The 14,187-nt window shown below is 48.7% G+C and overlaps 1 protein-coding gene across 2 annotated transcripts in view; it reads right to left on the bottom strand.

Annotated features, from left to right (window-relative positions):
- Nucleotides 1–2,417: 2,417 nt before the first annotated feature.
- SLC6A1 (solute carrier family 6 member 1) overlaps nucleotides 2,418–14,187 on the bottom strand; it is a 44,443-nt gene continuing 32,673 nt past the window's right edge. For both annotated transcript variants that reach the window (XM_039478925.2, XM_039478924.2), the window contains 7 exons: nucleotides 13,790–13,914; nucleotides 12,387–12,499; nucleotides 11,937–12,068; nucleotides 9,699–9,801; nucleotides 7,891–7,991; nucleotides 6,996–7,163; nucleotides 2,418–4,813 (listed from right to left, as the gene is read on the bottom strand). In XM_039478925.2, the coding sequence (XP_039334859.1) occupies nucleotides 4,709–4,813; nucleotides 6,996–7,163; nucleotides 7,891–7,991; nucleotides 9,699–9,801; nucleotides 11,937–12,068; nucleotides 12,387–12,499; nucleotides 13,790–13,914 (847 nt within the window). In that variant the 3' untranslated portion in view covers nucleotides 2,418–4,708. The remainder of the gene's footprint in view (nucleotides 4,814–6,995; nucleotides 7,164–7,890; nucleotides 7,992–9,698; nucleotides 9,802–11,936; nucleotides 12,069–12,386; nucleotides 12,500–13,789; nucleotides 13,915–14,187) is intronic.

The raw sequence follows: 14,187 nt of genomic DNA on the forward strand, positions 1-14,187 counted from the left end.
CATGAGCTATAAATTCACAAACTAAATACAAAAGGCCAGAAAGGACATGAAAAAAAAGATCCAGCATCAGTAAAATTCAAAGAAATATAAGCCAACTATTAAGATATCTTTAGCTGTGAAATTGAAAAAGATTTTAAAAAATAGTAAGAGCTAGTTTTGGAAAAGGAGTGGGGAAATTATCACTACCATATACTTCTAAGGGGAATAAAAATGGTCACCACTTTCCCCGAGGACAGTTCGGCACTAGGTATGAGTGGTCTGAAAATGCACAGACTGCTTGATTCAGCAATTGCACTGCTGGGAGTTTATCCGAAAGAAATAGAGATGTGGACAAAATTTGAGCTTCAAATTGGTGAGCTATTTTCATTATATGTATTAGCTGGATCAAGGGTTGTGGTCACCCAGCCTGGAAAATGTTTACTCCTCAAAGCAAACTTTGGTTTTAAAGAAAGAGAAATACAAAGTCTGCAGCCAAACATTTTGTGAGACATAGACCCCACCTGAGGTCCTGAACTTGTGAGAGTCCCTGGAAAAGTGAATGGGACATCAGAACCTTTTTTTTTTTTTTTCCATATTATAGAGCTCAGAGGAAATCACATAATTACAAACCATCCGGGTAAGCTGAGGACCCCAAATGCCACATTTCTTTGCTTTTGCCTGGAATGATATCAGCTTAGTGCTGTCACCCTGGTTACCTCATGCTAATCAGGAGCTCTAATTAGCAGCCACATCTGATTAATAAAAAGGGGGAAACAGCTTAATTATTAAGCGACAGTTTGGTAGACAAAATCTTTCAAAACATGGAGCTCTGTGTGGGGGGATGGACTCCGATTAAAGAGGTTCTTCCAAGGGAACATTTCAGGAACCATTGCTGTAATAACACCGCTGTTTTTTTAACTGCTCAGTTTGGGCTAGGCACCATGCTATGTGCTTTCCTTGTTTTAACTCATTTCACTTTAACAAGAATTTTGTGAGGAAACTGGGGCACAAAGAGATTTAAGCAACGTGTTCAGAGTTGCTGAGAGAGTGAGCAGCAGAGCCGGAACTCACATGGAGAGCTGTCTGACTCCAAAGCCAGTGCCCGTGATGCTGTTCCATCACCATTCCTTGCCCATCCGTCCATCCCGCCATCCATACATTCATCTGTCTGCCCATCCATCTATTCATTCATTCATTCATTCATTCATTCATTCATTCATTCATTTGTATGTTTGTTGAGCTTCTACTGTGTGTCAGGCACTGTTCTGAGCATCTAGAACATGGTAGTGAATTAGCAAAAGTCACCATCTTCCCAGAGCTTCCTTTATTTCTATTTTATTTATTTTTCTGAGACAGAGTCTTGCTCTGTCGTTCAGGCTGGAGTGCAGTGGCACGATCTCGGCTCACGCAACCTCTGCTTCACAGGTTTATTCGATTCTCCTAACTCAGCCCCCAGGTAGCTGGGATTATAGGCACTCCCCACCACGTCCAGCTAATTTTTGTATTTTTTAGCAGAGATGGGGTTTCGCCATGTTGGTCTCGAACTCCTGACCTCAAGAGATCCACCTATCATGGCCTTCCAAAGTGTTAGGATTTACAGGCATGAGCCACTGTGCCCAGCCCCAGAGCTTCCTGTATAGTGGGGAGAGACAGACATTAAATTAGTAAGCATGTGAGTGCTGATAATAAGAAAAATAAAGCAGGGCAAGGGAGCAGAGAGAGATGAACGAGCATATTATTTTAGCTAGGGTGGTCAGGGAAGGCCTCTGTGAGGAGGTGACAATTGAGCAGAGACCTGAATGAAAGGAAGGAACCAGTGGTAAGGACAGCCAGGGAAGAGCAGACCAGGTAGAGACACCGCAGACTCTTACTTCCCAACTGCCCTACAGTGGTCTAAGGTCCATTCCCGTAGGAGAGCCCCGATTCCACCATATTCAGTGGCTCCACTTCCCAGGCTGAACCTTGACTGACGTGACTGTTAGTCAAGACCGTAAACTAACCTTGACTGTTACGATAAATGTGGTGACGTGTTAACAATGGGCGAATCTGGGTGAAGCACAGATATGTCCACAGAACTATTCTTACAACTTCTCTGTAGAACTCACATTTTTCTAAATACGATTTAAAAAGGTAAAAATGTTGAGGAAGCAATCAGTGAGTGAATGAATGAGTGCTGTTGTTCACTAAAGGTACTCCTACTTTCCTGCAGTTTTAAATCTTTATTTAGTTGATTCCATGCACACTGAAGGCACCTCCCTCACAGAGCACACAGTGGTTTTCTATGACTCATTCTGAGACTCTGGGGAGCTCCAGCTCTGTTTTCTTGGGTTTTGAGCCCAAATCTCTCCCTGCTGGGGAAAAATCATTTTGTGTGTATGTGTTGTGGTTCTGATGAAAGGGGATATTGTGCCCCCAACCCCAAAGAATTGAAGGTCTGATGCCGTATATCATAGAACCTTTATTATTTATCCTCTAAATTCTTAGAAACTTACATAACGCCCGTGCTCTAGTTACGACACCATTTATAGACATTTAAAATGCATCTTCATTTATAAATATTTTACATTTGGTCCATAGAACAGATAATTTTACTAAATAATACTGTATTTTTTAAAACAGGCTCTGTATATACTTTGAATATGTATATATTACATATATTTTTTATATAGAGATAGATTTACTTGGTGTTCTGAGAATAAATCCTTATTGCAAAAAAAGCATATATGATAATACAATATCTTCTTCCCCCCGGGCAAATACTAAAAAAATGTTACACATATTCACAGTTCTCACAGTAATTGTACGACACTTAATATTGTGCTCTATAAGGTAGGTTTGGATGGAAATCAGTTAGGGGATTTCTTGCCAAACATCTCACTTAGAATTGCTTACAAACATTAAATACACTGCATTTGTCTTAGAGAGACTTGTTCTCAGTTTCACATTGAAGAACAAAGAGAAAGTTGGAAGTTCTTCCTGCCCTTAGTCTAAAGGAGTTCACACACAGATGGGGAAGTGGGACCATGAGACACAGTGAGGGGTTCCTGCCATTCTAAACACTAGAATTTAACAATACGTATGATTCTGATCATGGATTCACCAGCTGGCATTGGGGATGCCTTGGCAATGGGACTATTTTACAGATGACCTCAGAGGAAAAGGTTTTAGATTTCCTATACAATATCAAATGAGACCTTATGTGCCACACGTGAGGATGAATGTGCATATTATGCGTTCATATGTATACACATATTTTTTTTCTCTACAATAATGTGCTTAATATTCTGAGGGTAATATCTTATTGCAAGAACTGGTATGCTGGTCACTTTCGGATGAGAATGACAAGAGATTAAAAACCCCACAGTCACAGTTATTTACCATAGTTATTAAGGATTAGTCATAAAACACGGCTTGTGAGCTAACTAGCTAAGGAGCTACGGGGCACAACGTACGATTTGCTACGTGGGAACCCATCTTCCTGGCAAATGAGACACGCGGAGCTGCTGGAGCTTGCAAGAAACTGTCTTCACTTGAAGGGCCGCCGCCACCACGGAGCCCAATTCCGGAAAGGAACAATTCATACTTGCCAATGAAGCAGTTTGAATCTCGGAAGCACATTGCGGGGGGTTCTCTGGATTAGATTTCTCTGGATTAACGCTAGCTCCTCAGTTAGTGGGGCGGGTGGGTTTCAGTGGCAGTGAGGAGACTCCTGCTGAGGAATTTCAAGGAAGGTGAGGCGGCAGCAGCTTGGGGCGGGTGACAGTGAGGGTGGTAATTTAAGAAGGAGACCAAAAGATGACTGGATCCGTCTTGAGTGTCGGACAGATCCTTCACCTTGATTTCCCCTGCAACTGTTTTGTACTCTGTGAAATTGGGCAGCTTAAGAGAAACTGGAGCTCAGGTATGGGAAATTTCCCTAGTAGGACCTGAGGCCCCCGGAACGGTGCTAAAAATAGATCAGTTGTGCTTGTGGCAGTTTTCCAGCAAGCAGGGCTTGTCTGGACGGATTGCACTGGGCCAGGTCCAATCAGAATGGCCCGGCAGGGAGGGGACAGGGACATCGGGCTGCAGAATGCTCATTCATTCGGGCAGCGGGGAAAAGGGCACGCTGCAGATTGCGGGAGAAGCGGCCCCGGGAATATCGACTGAGGCCCCTGCGTTGTTGTTGTTTTTTTTTTGTCCAGCTGCCTTGGAAAGGAGAAAACCAAAAACACGAAAGCCAGAGCTCCGCTGGCTCCTGCTACTTAAGAGCAAGCATTCCTGGGAAGTCTCCATTGTACAAAATGCCCTTTTCCTGTGCATGGAGCAGCGTTCTGAGGGAAATGAACTCCTGCAAAGTCCGAGATAACAGTCATGGGTTTCGGCAGTCAGAGAACAGTCAGGAACAGGTCTAAAAGCCAGGAGCACGTGGGGCCTCGCTGCGTCACGCTCCCTGACAGGATAAAAATGATCTACCGTGGCGGTTACCAAGGCTGATCGTGGGATGCTGATGGGGCCTAGATTAAAAAGGTCACCAGCCCACCGGGTACCGGAAGCCACTGGGTACCCTTGCCCATGGCAGGGCCCACCCAAGGGTCTAACTGTCCTCCCACCTCCCTCTCTGCGTGGTGATGGTGTCTGGACTCGCCACTCGAGGTAGGTTGAGATAGAAGGTATCCTCAGACATCAAGTGGTGGTCGTGCTCAGCCAGGTCGGGGGGTGAGTGTCGGGTCGGCGAGCGGCCCCCACCCTAGATGTAGGCCTCCTTGCTGGTGGAGCTGCCGGCCTGAGGCTGCTCGGGACCATTCTCCGGGCGAACGATGTCTTCGCTGGGCTGGACCATGACTTGGATGCGCTGTGGGCACCGGGAGGAAGGCGTGAGGCTCTCTGGGGAAAATCCCAGGCTTGGGTGGTGGGAACAGGTTGCTCTCCTCTCCTGCCCTCTCTTCAAGCCCATCCTGTCTGCTCTGCCTCCAAACTATACCCAGACTCCAGCCACAGCCCCACATCCTGCCCCACGTGGGCCATGCCACAGCCCCTCTCACTTGGGTTATTGCAACAACTCCCAGCCCTCAGCTTCTACTCCCGCCTTCATTCTGTCCTCTCACCCCTTCATTCTGTCCTCAACACAGCAGCAGGAGAGTTCTGTGAAAACCAGACTCAGATCACGTCCCTTTACTACTCAGGACCCAACAGAGGCTCCCATTTCACTGAGAGGCAGAGCCAAGGCCTTACATGACCTGGCCCCTGCCACCTCCAAGGCCTTACATGACCTGGCCCCTGCCACCTCCAAGGCCTTACATGACCTGGCCCCCGCCACCTCCCAGTCCTCAGTGTCCTCCCTTCTTCCTCATGTATCCATCCCATCCGCATGGGACTCCTCGATGCCCCGCAAACACAGCAAGCATGCTCCCACCCAGGGCCTCTGCACAGGCTGCACCCTCTGTCTGGCACAGTCTTTCTCTCAGATAGCGACAGCTCACTCTCCGCCTCCCAATTCTTGGCTCAAATGTTTTGCCTTCTCAGTGAGGCCTCACCTGGCACTCCCCAAACCCCCACCTATTTGATTTTTCTCTATAATGTTCTTCCCACCCCACACGGTTTTCTTTGTTAGTTGCTTGTCTTCCTCTACCAGAATGGGAGCTCTAGGAGGGTGTGATTTCTGCTTATGCTGTTCACGGCAGCACGGACAGTCCTGTCTGGCACATCATCAGGGTTCCATCCACGTGTGTGAAATGGACAGATCCCCCACTGCCTTTGCCATCCTGCCCCATCAGCTCACACCCTGGCCTCAGGTACGCCCTGGCTCTTCCTACCACTGGGCCTTGGCACAAGCTGTGGTCTTTTCTGCAAGGGCACCCCCTTGACCTCTCATCATGCCAAGCCCCAGCTGCTGTTTGAGGCTCTCCAGTGGATCATGGAAAATGAAAGCTTTGAACCTACCATGGGAAGAAAGGGCTGTAAGCCCTGGCTCTGTTCATAGCTTCCTGAGCTGGGAACCTGCTTACCCAACCCCTGCGGTTCCTCAGTTTCTCCATCTGAAGTTAGAGGAAGATGGCCCAGTGACTCCGGGGCTGCACATAATCTGCAGCCTGGCTTCCCTGTGCCTCGGACCTGAGAGTGCTTCCCTGGGTCTGGCAGGTGCATCTCCCAGGGAACTACAGTGGAGAGCCACTTGTCCAGGGCCTTCCAGGGACGGTCCCCATGCTCTGACTCTCCACTCTTCCCAGTGGCATCTTCTCAGACTGCACACTCCTCATCAATGTCTCTTTGCCTGGCACCTCCAGCACTCCCTTGCTCCCTCGAGAATTCAGTGCAGTTTAACAAAGTGCAGGCATGGACAGAGAACCCCGTATGATGGTGAGGCCCTTGCTGGGGGCAGCAGGTCTTTTGTGCTCTGTCGTTCCTTGTGGGTAAAATCACATTTTCTCTATATTAACCCTACAAATGAGATCTAGAGTGAGCCCTGGGCAAATGCGCTCCCGCCCTCCATCTGTTCCAAGCCCTTCGCGATGCCTCATTGCCACTAGGATAAAGCCAGAAACAGGTTAAAGTCCAAAGTTCTTGTACTGGGTTTCAAAGGCCTTCATGATCTGGCACACCTGCTTACATCCCAACCTCATTTCGTGTCATGCCCCTCCTCACACCTCTTTCCACTTCACCCTCCAGCCACACTGATCTCCCTTCAGTTCATCCGATGCACTTTATACCCCCGGACCTTTGCACATGCTTCCCAACCTCTCCTCCCCTCCCTCTTCTAGGAATCTTCCTTCTGCTTCTACTTTTAAGTCTGGTTTATCCTTAGGCCTCTCTTTTTTTTATCCCCTCTTCTGGAAATCCTTCTTTAATCCTCCTTAAGCCAGGTAGGGCTGAGGCAGGGCTATTTGCTTCCACCCCGCTGGCTTTAATACTCTACTGTCTTTGGCTGTTGGCTTGTCTGTCTCCCCAGCTAGACTATGAGCTCCATAAGGGGTGGGGCTGTTCCTGGCACCGTGGGAGAAGGGCACTGGCAATTTGGAAGGTGGGAAAGGGCTTACCTGCTTCAGAGAGCCCTTTAAGGTGAGGAACATGTAGGCCATGTACCCGGGGATGAGGACCATGGAAGACAGAGCCATGAGCCAGCCCACACCTTGGCCCCACTTGGGGAAAACGTAGCTTCCCATGGTGAGAGGCGTCATCTGCACAGCACTGAAAATGAACACACCCTGGGGAGGGTGGAGAGGAGGGCATGGACGGCGAGGAGTCAGTCACAGAATGGACCACCCTGAAGCCAGCAGGCTGACTGCCCTCTACCCTTGCCTGGAGGCTGACCCAGCACCTTATTCACTGCTAGCACATAAGGTGCCTTTGTACATAATAGAAAAAGACACCCTCTCAGGGAAGATCAGCAGGAAAAGGCGACCCTTCCAAGGAGACTAATTAGAAAAGGGAACCCTTTCCTTCAAGTTCTCCAGCTTCGAAAGCAGAGCAAGGGTGAGGCATCAGCTCCTGGCAGGGACCCCTTATGTGGGACACAACATGTGCAGTGGCTCTGCCCCCACCTCAAAGACCTCCAATGGCCCCTCCCAGGCCTGCCTTGCTTCAGCTCCTGCTTGTGGGGATGAGGGACCCTGAGGAGAAGGGCCGGCAAGTGCCAAGAGCTTGGGCTTCGGAATCGGGTCAGCTTGATTCAAGTCCCAGCACTGATCAGCGGGGTGATGCTGGCGAGGTGAACCCCAGATCCCGCAGCAGTAAAGTGGCACAATAATGCCTCTTTTCTGAGGTTTTTGAGGGTGATACATGTACAGTGCAGAATAGATGCCCAACAGATGGCAGAGGAAATATTATTAAGTAACAGGGTTTCTGGGGACCTCTTTCACCTGCCTTTGGACCCGAGTCCCCCCAGGGCTGGTCTAGCCTCATCCTAACAGGCTAATCAGGTCTTCCTCTTACCGCCACAATGATTGGGGTGAAGAAAGACCAGCAGAGTTTCCACCAGATGCAGGGTCTGGAGCCAACCATCTCTTGGATATTGTCATAGAATCGGTTGACACCTGTGACATTGGGAGCAGGAGAGATGGATGAGCTGTGGGTACTTTAGCATCAAAGCCTGGTGCTACCACTTTCTCATAGTATGACCATGGGCAAGAAACCTAACTTCTCTGAGCCTCAGTTTCCTTGTCTGTACCATGGGGTCAGTGCTCAGGGGGTCCTCATTACTAAGCACTTTTCAATAGCCCAATTCTCATAGCAAGTGTGTAGGTAAGCAAGTAACTTCAATGTGACGATATCTACCAACAAAAGGATATTGACAAGATAATCCCCCCACACCCCTGCCGCTCTCAATGTCCCTCCCACTCTACATCTATCCCAGCCATTCCTTCAGAGGCTTTCCTGGGCAGGGGCTATTTTCCCCTGATATACACCTGCTATAAGAAACTGGTAATCAGTTGCAAAGAAGAACTGCAAATCTCACAAAAAAGAAAAACCCTAAACCTACAGGATATCTTCAAGTTCACCAGAGTGGCTTTGGGCACTGCTCAAATTACAAGCAGAGTCACTGACCAGTGAGGATCTGACCATGTTAGAACAGTTAGAGAGAACAGGTGGTACTGGGAGTGTAAATTAGTACAACTTTTATGGAAATCAGTACAGAGATTCCTCAAAGAACCAGAAATAGAACCACCATTTGATCCAGCAATCCCACTACTGGGTATGTATCTACCCAGAGAAAAAGAAATTATTATATCAAATAGGTATCTGTACTCATGTGTTTATTCACAATGGCAAAGATATGGAATCAACCTAAGTGTCCATCAGTGGATGGTTGGATAAAGAAAATGTGGTATACATACACCGTGGAATACTGTTCAGCCATAAAATAGAATGAAGTCATGCCTTTTGCAGAAGCCATCATCTTAAGCAAAACAACTCAGAAACAGAAAGTCAAATACTGCATGTTCTTACTTAAAAGTGGGAGCTAAACACTGGGGACAGGTGGACATACAGAGTGGAATAATAGACACTGGGGACTTGGAAGGGTGGGAGAGTGGGAGCTGGGGTAGATGGTGAGAAATTACTTAGTGGGTAGAAGGTACATTACGTGGGTGATGGGTACACTTAAAGCCCAGACTTCGCCACTACACAAGATATCCATGTAACAAAATTGCACTCATAACCCTTACATTTATACATATATAAAAAAGAGACGGGACAAGGACAAGGCAGATGAGGTGGCAGATACTGCAAAGAGGGGACACGGAATATTACGTTTCTTTCAAAACATTTGCTCTGCTGTGACAATCAAATGTGCAGGAAAGGATGTTGTCATTTTTTTACTATCATGCCGTTGGCTCAAGAAACTTAGGCCACAAAACAAACAAAATCAATGTTTCGTTATTTGTTTTAAGATAGTGCACACTTTTCATTACAGCCTAGCTTTTTAAATATCTAACTTTAAAACTTTAAAAAAATGGTTTTGGTCTCTCTTTTCTGGATAAAATCTCAAAATCCTTTTTATTCCAAAATTTATAAAGAAATGTTGGCACCTATTTTAAATGAATTCATTTAATGGCTCTTACATCTTCTAAACATGGGGGCCTCCTGGACTAACCTTACTGAGTTGTAATGCGAAGAATAAATAAATACATAAATGTAGGGAAAATACCTGGTGTTCAAATTGCACTTGTTGAATGATGACTGAAGAAAGGAATGAATGGATGAAGGAGTGAATGAATAAGGGAGGAGGGGCTGATACTCACCGTAAAACCAGGAAATAGAGACACATTCAAAGAACACGAGAAACAGCAGGCTCATGCCACTGGCAGAGTAGTAATCAAAGAGTTTGAAGACATAAATGCCTCCCTGCAAGAGAAAAAGAGGTAAGAACAGGTGCACTTCCCCTGGTGCCCATCAATGGATAGCAGCCAGTTCACAGATGACACGGGCTCTGGAGGCTGATGGGTTGGGATTAGGCTGCATTGCAGCAAGAAGGCTTCAGGATAGATTAGATGAAGCACTGAGGGCTTTGTGACCATGAGAGGACATGGACGTTGGTGGTCTGGGGATTGGTAAGGAAATGTTCAGGTGGTAGAGGGAAATGCCAATTTCTGGTAAGGCTGGAGGGCAGAAAGAGAAGTTGGTCACCAGGGCCATCTGTTTACATGTAAATCAGTCACGTCTTTCCCCTGCTTAAAACCTTCCATGGCTTAAATGAGACAATAATGTAACACATAAATAAGCAGAGAGAGATCCCATCCCATCCCGTCCTATCCCATCCCATCCCAATGTCTTGGCCTGCAAAGTCTGCATGGGCTGGTTTTGATCTCACTCCCTCTGGCTTCCCTCCTGTCCCTCAAATGCCTCAGGGCTTTGGCACCTGCTCTACTCTCTTTCCCCAGATCTTCCTCTAGCTGGGTCTTTCGCATCATTTAAGTCTCAGCTCACTTCCTTGGAGAGAGAGAGACCTCCCCTGACTACTTGTTTGAGGGAGCGCCCCTCCTGCCCCACTGGCCATTCTCTATTCTGCTATCTTCTTTTCTCCAGGGCACCTGACACTCTCCGAAATCATCTAATTTGTCTGTCAATCTTGCCGACCAAAATGTAAGCTCTAAGAGAGCAGACACGGTAGTATCTGTCACATTAATTGCCAAATTTCCAGGGTCATGCCAGGCCCATAGTAGGTGTTCAACAACTGTGAATGAAGGGATGAATGAATACTAACTCTGGAGCAGAACTGTGTTTGGATCTGGGCGGTGATTTGTGGATTATAAAAATCAGACCCGGCCGGGCGCGGTGGCTCAAGCCTGTAATCCCAGCACTTTGGGAGGCTGAGGCGGGTGGATCACGAGGTCGAGAGATCAAGACCATCCTGGTCAACACGGTGAAACCCCGTTTCTACTAAAAATATAAAAAATTAGCTGGGCATGGTGGCGCGTGCCTGTAATCCCAGCTACTCAGGAGGCTGAGGCAGGAGAATTGCCGGAACCCGGGAGGTGGAGGTTGCGGTGAGCCAAGATCGCGCCATTGCACTCCAGCCTGGGTAACAAGAGCAAAAACTCCGTCTCAAAAAAAAAAAAAAAAAAAAAAAAAAAAAAAAAATCAGACCCACGGGGCTGAACTCGTGTCACTAGAGTTGTTCATATTTATGTTGTACAATGATAAATATAATTGTATAAAATGTAAAGTAGAAAACAAATATACTAAAAACAATTATATAGGCTGGGCGCAGTGGCTCAAGCCTGTAATCTCAGCACTTTGGGAGGCCGAGGCGGGTGGATCACGAGGTCGAGAGATCGAGACCATCCCGGTCAACGTGGTGAAACCCCGTCTCTACTAAAAATACAAAAAAATTAGCTGGGCATGGTGGCGCGTGCCTGTAATCCCAGCTACTCAGGAGGCTGAGGCAGGAGAATTGCCTGAACCCAGGAGGCGGAGGTTGCGGTGAGCCGAGATCGCGCCATTGCACTCCAGCCTGGGCAACAAGAGTGACACTCTGTCTCAAAAAAAAAAAACAAAAAAAAACAAAAAAAAACCACCAAAAAACAATTATATATATATTGTACAATTCACCAGCTATGTGAGCATTTCTCATTCATGTCAATACAAAAGAAAAATGGGAATGAAAGAAAGCTTTCAGCAGTCTCAACTTCAAAGGCCCAACTCCAATTTGACTTTGTGGCTAATTTCTGTGGGCCTTTCAAAACTCAATTCCTGCATCCCCTCCTCCAGGAAGCAGTGCCTGGGGACCCCAGGCCAGGTCGGCACTGCATTCTCTAGCTCTGTCCTACGTGTCCCAGCCAATGTTCGTGTTTCTCACCAGCCTGGGAGCCTCTGGAGGGCAGGGACACCATCTGACTCACTGTTATGCGCCCAGAGCTTGGCATGGCGACGATGCTCAATAAAGGCAGGAAAGGTGGTATACAATAGTGGAGGGGGAAGGAGGCCCTGGGTGTGGCCCTGGGCAGTGCTGGGGGAGTTCCAGGCTTTACTGAGCTTACCTGAGTGATGTTAGAGAGGCCGATCAGGTAGGAGATGATGCAGACAGCAGCAATGAAGAGCTCCCTGCGGTTGCGGAGGAGCCTGGGGTACTCGTCCACCAGGGCCGTGATGAAGCCCTCCACAGTGCAGAACTTCAGGAGGGAACAGAGGTCAGCCACCTGCAGCAGCCCCAGCCCCAACCCACCCAAAGCCTGGAACTCTAAGGAAAGATGGAGGCCCAGCAGCACCAAGCCAGGAGAGCCCAGGGGCCAGCCTGATTCTGCCTATAACTCACTTTGTGACCTCAGCAGAGCCCCTTCCCTCTGGGAATCAGTGTCCCCTTCTGGAAAACGGAGAAGGTGGCTGAGCTGTTTCCTGAAGTTTCATGCAGCGGAACATTCTAGGGGCCTGGAATTTTTGGTCATCTTCTTGGGGGTGGGGAGCCCCTGGGGTGCCCTGGGCGCCCTCACCTGGCTGTCAATGCCCAGCATCAGCAGCATGGAGAAGAAGAGGATGGCCCAGAGTGGGGAGATAGGCAGCTGGGTCACTGCCTCCGGGTACGCCAGGAACGCCAGGCCGGGGCCTGAGCAGAAAAGGGCAAAACGAAGAAAAATAAAACATCCTCAGCACCTATAGCCTTCCCAGTACACTGCCCATTTTCTAAGCCTTTTTTCATTTCATCTTCAGGGTAACCTTGCGAGTGAGTGTTGTCAGCCCCTTCTTCCAGATGCAGGAAGAGGGTGGAGAAGGAGGAGCCGTAGTCATTGTGCCCAGAGGCAAGAGGACCAGTGAGGAGCTGTGGCTATCGTCTGGACCAGGGACGGTATGGCCTGGCCAGTGGTGGGGATGGTACAGGTGCAGAGAGGTGACCAGATGGAGAGATATGTGGGGGGCATACGGGGCAGGTCCTGGTACTGGCTGGCCTGCAGGGTCAGAGTGAGGGAAGAGTCCTGGACGATGCTGAGGTCTCCACCCTGAGGACCGAATGCTGGAACCCTTCTGTGATGGGGAGCATCGTGGAGGAGAAGGCTTTGGAGTGACATGTGTTTGGCACATGTTGTGTTTGAGTATTTCGTGGAGGTGTCTAAGAGATCAGAAAATCTTCAAGTGAGAAGGAAAGAGACTGTAACCTCCCTGGGTCTGGGTCTGGATGGGGACAGGGGAATGGTTGGAGAGTTGCAGAGAAATGAGATGGTGGCTGCCCTTGAAGGGGAGATTAGAACCTGAGCCGAGAATGCTCCTTTCACAGGACCAGCTCACTTCTTCAAGGGACCAGTCGTGTGTTCCCCATGAGCCTCAGGGGCCTCTGCCCTGCACACAGCGGGCTCCTCCCCTTGGCTGCTTGCCAGGACATGCAGGGCAGGGCTGTCCGGGGTTTTCCTTGCGCTCTGTGGCATTGATGGCTGTGTGGTGAGCAGAGTGGACATGGCCCACTTGGTGAGAACATTTTTGGAGCTAAGACTTCGGGGCCTTTGTAGTATGGTGGAGAACATGTCTGAATTGGACCAAAGCTTATACGCCCGAGGCAAGAGTGGATCGTCTCACCAAAAAAGTCCAGGATTGTGCTGGACATGGCAGTATGCCCAAGAGACTAAGACCCAAGGCTTGGGAGTCAGCCAGATCTGGCTTCCAACTCTAGATCTACCATCTTCCCAGCTCCCTGCCATTGGGAGTGAGTCGCAGATTCCTTATCTACGAAATGGCTAACAATAGCATGTATTGCAAAATGTTGAGAAGAATCGCATTGCCTGGCACATAGGGAGTGTTCAATGCCAGTGAGCCACAGTGGTGGTGGTAATGGTGATGATGGCAAAAGCCAGCATGGTTAATGCCCCCGTGCCAGGAGCCTGGCCCCACACAGTGTTGCACTGACCTGAGGCCGCCACATCAGCAATGGACCTCTTGGTGACATGGGCCATGAAGCCCACGATGGAGAAGATGACGAATCCTGCGAACATGCTGGTGCACGAATTGATACAGCAGACGATGATGGAGTCCCTGCAGAGGGAGGGGCGGGGTCAGGAGCGTAGGCCTGGCAGACACTGTAGCTGCTGGCTGTGGTTATGGAGGGGTGGCCCGGAGGAAGGGGCTGGGAACACAGTGGGCCCCAGAAGTACAGGCCCTAAGAGCAAGCTAGGGGAGGGCAGAGCCAGAAAATCAGGGTCAGGGAAGGGCACAACAGGAATGTCTGTGTCTGCAGAAGGAGTAACATAAAGGACTGGCTCAGGGAGAGGTCAAACTGAGTGCAAAGTGGCCAAAGAGGGCCCTAAC

The sequence above is a fragment of the Saimiri boliviensis genome, chromosome 8, assembly GCF_048565385.1.
Source record: "Saimiri boliviensis isolate mSaiBol1 chromosome 8, mSaiBol1.pri, whole genome shotgun sequence".
Classification (NCBI taxonomy): Eukaryota; Metazoa; Chordata; class Mammalia; order Primates; family Cebidae; genus Saimiri; species Saimiri boliviensis.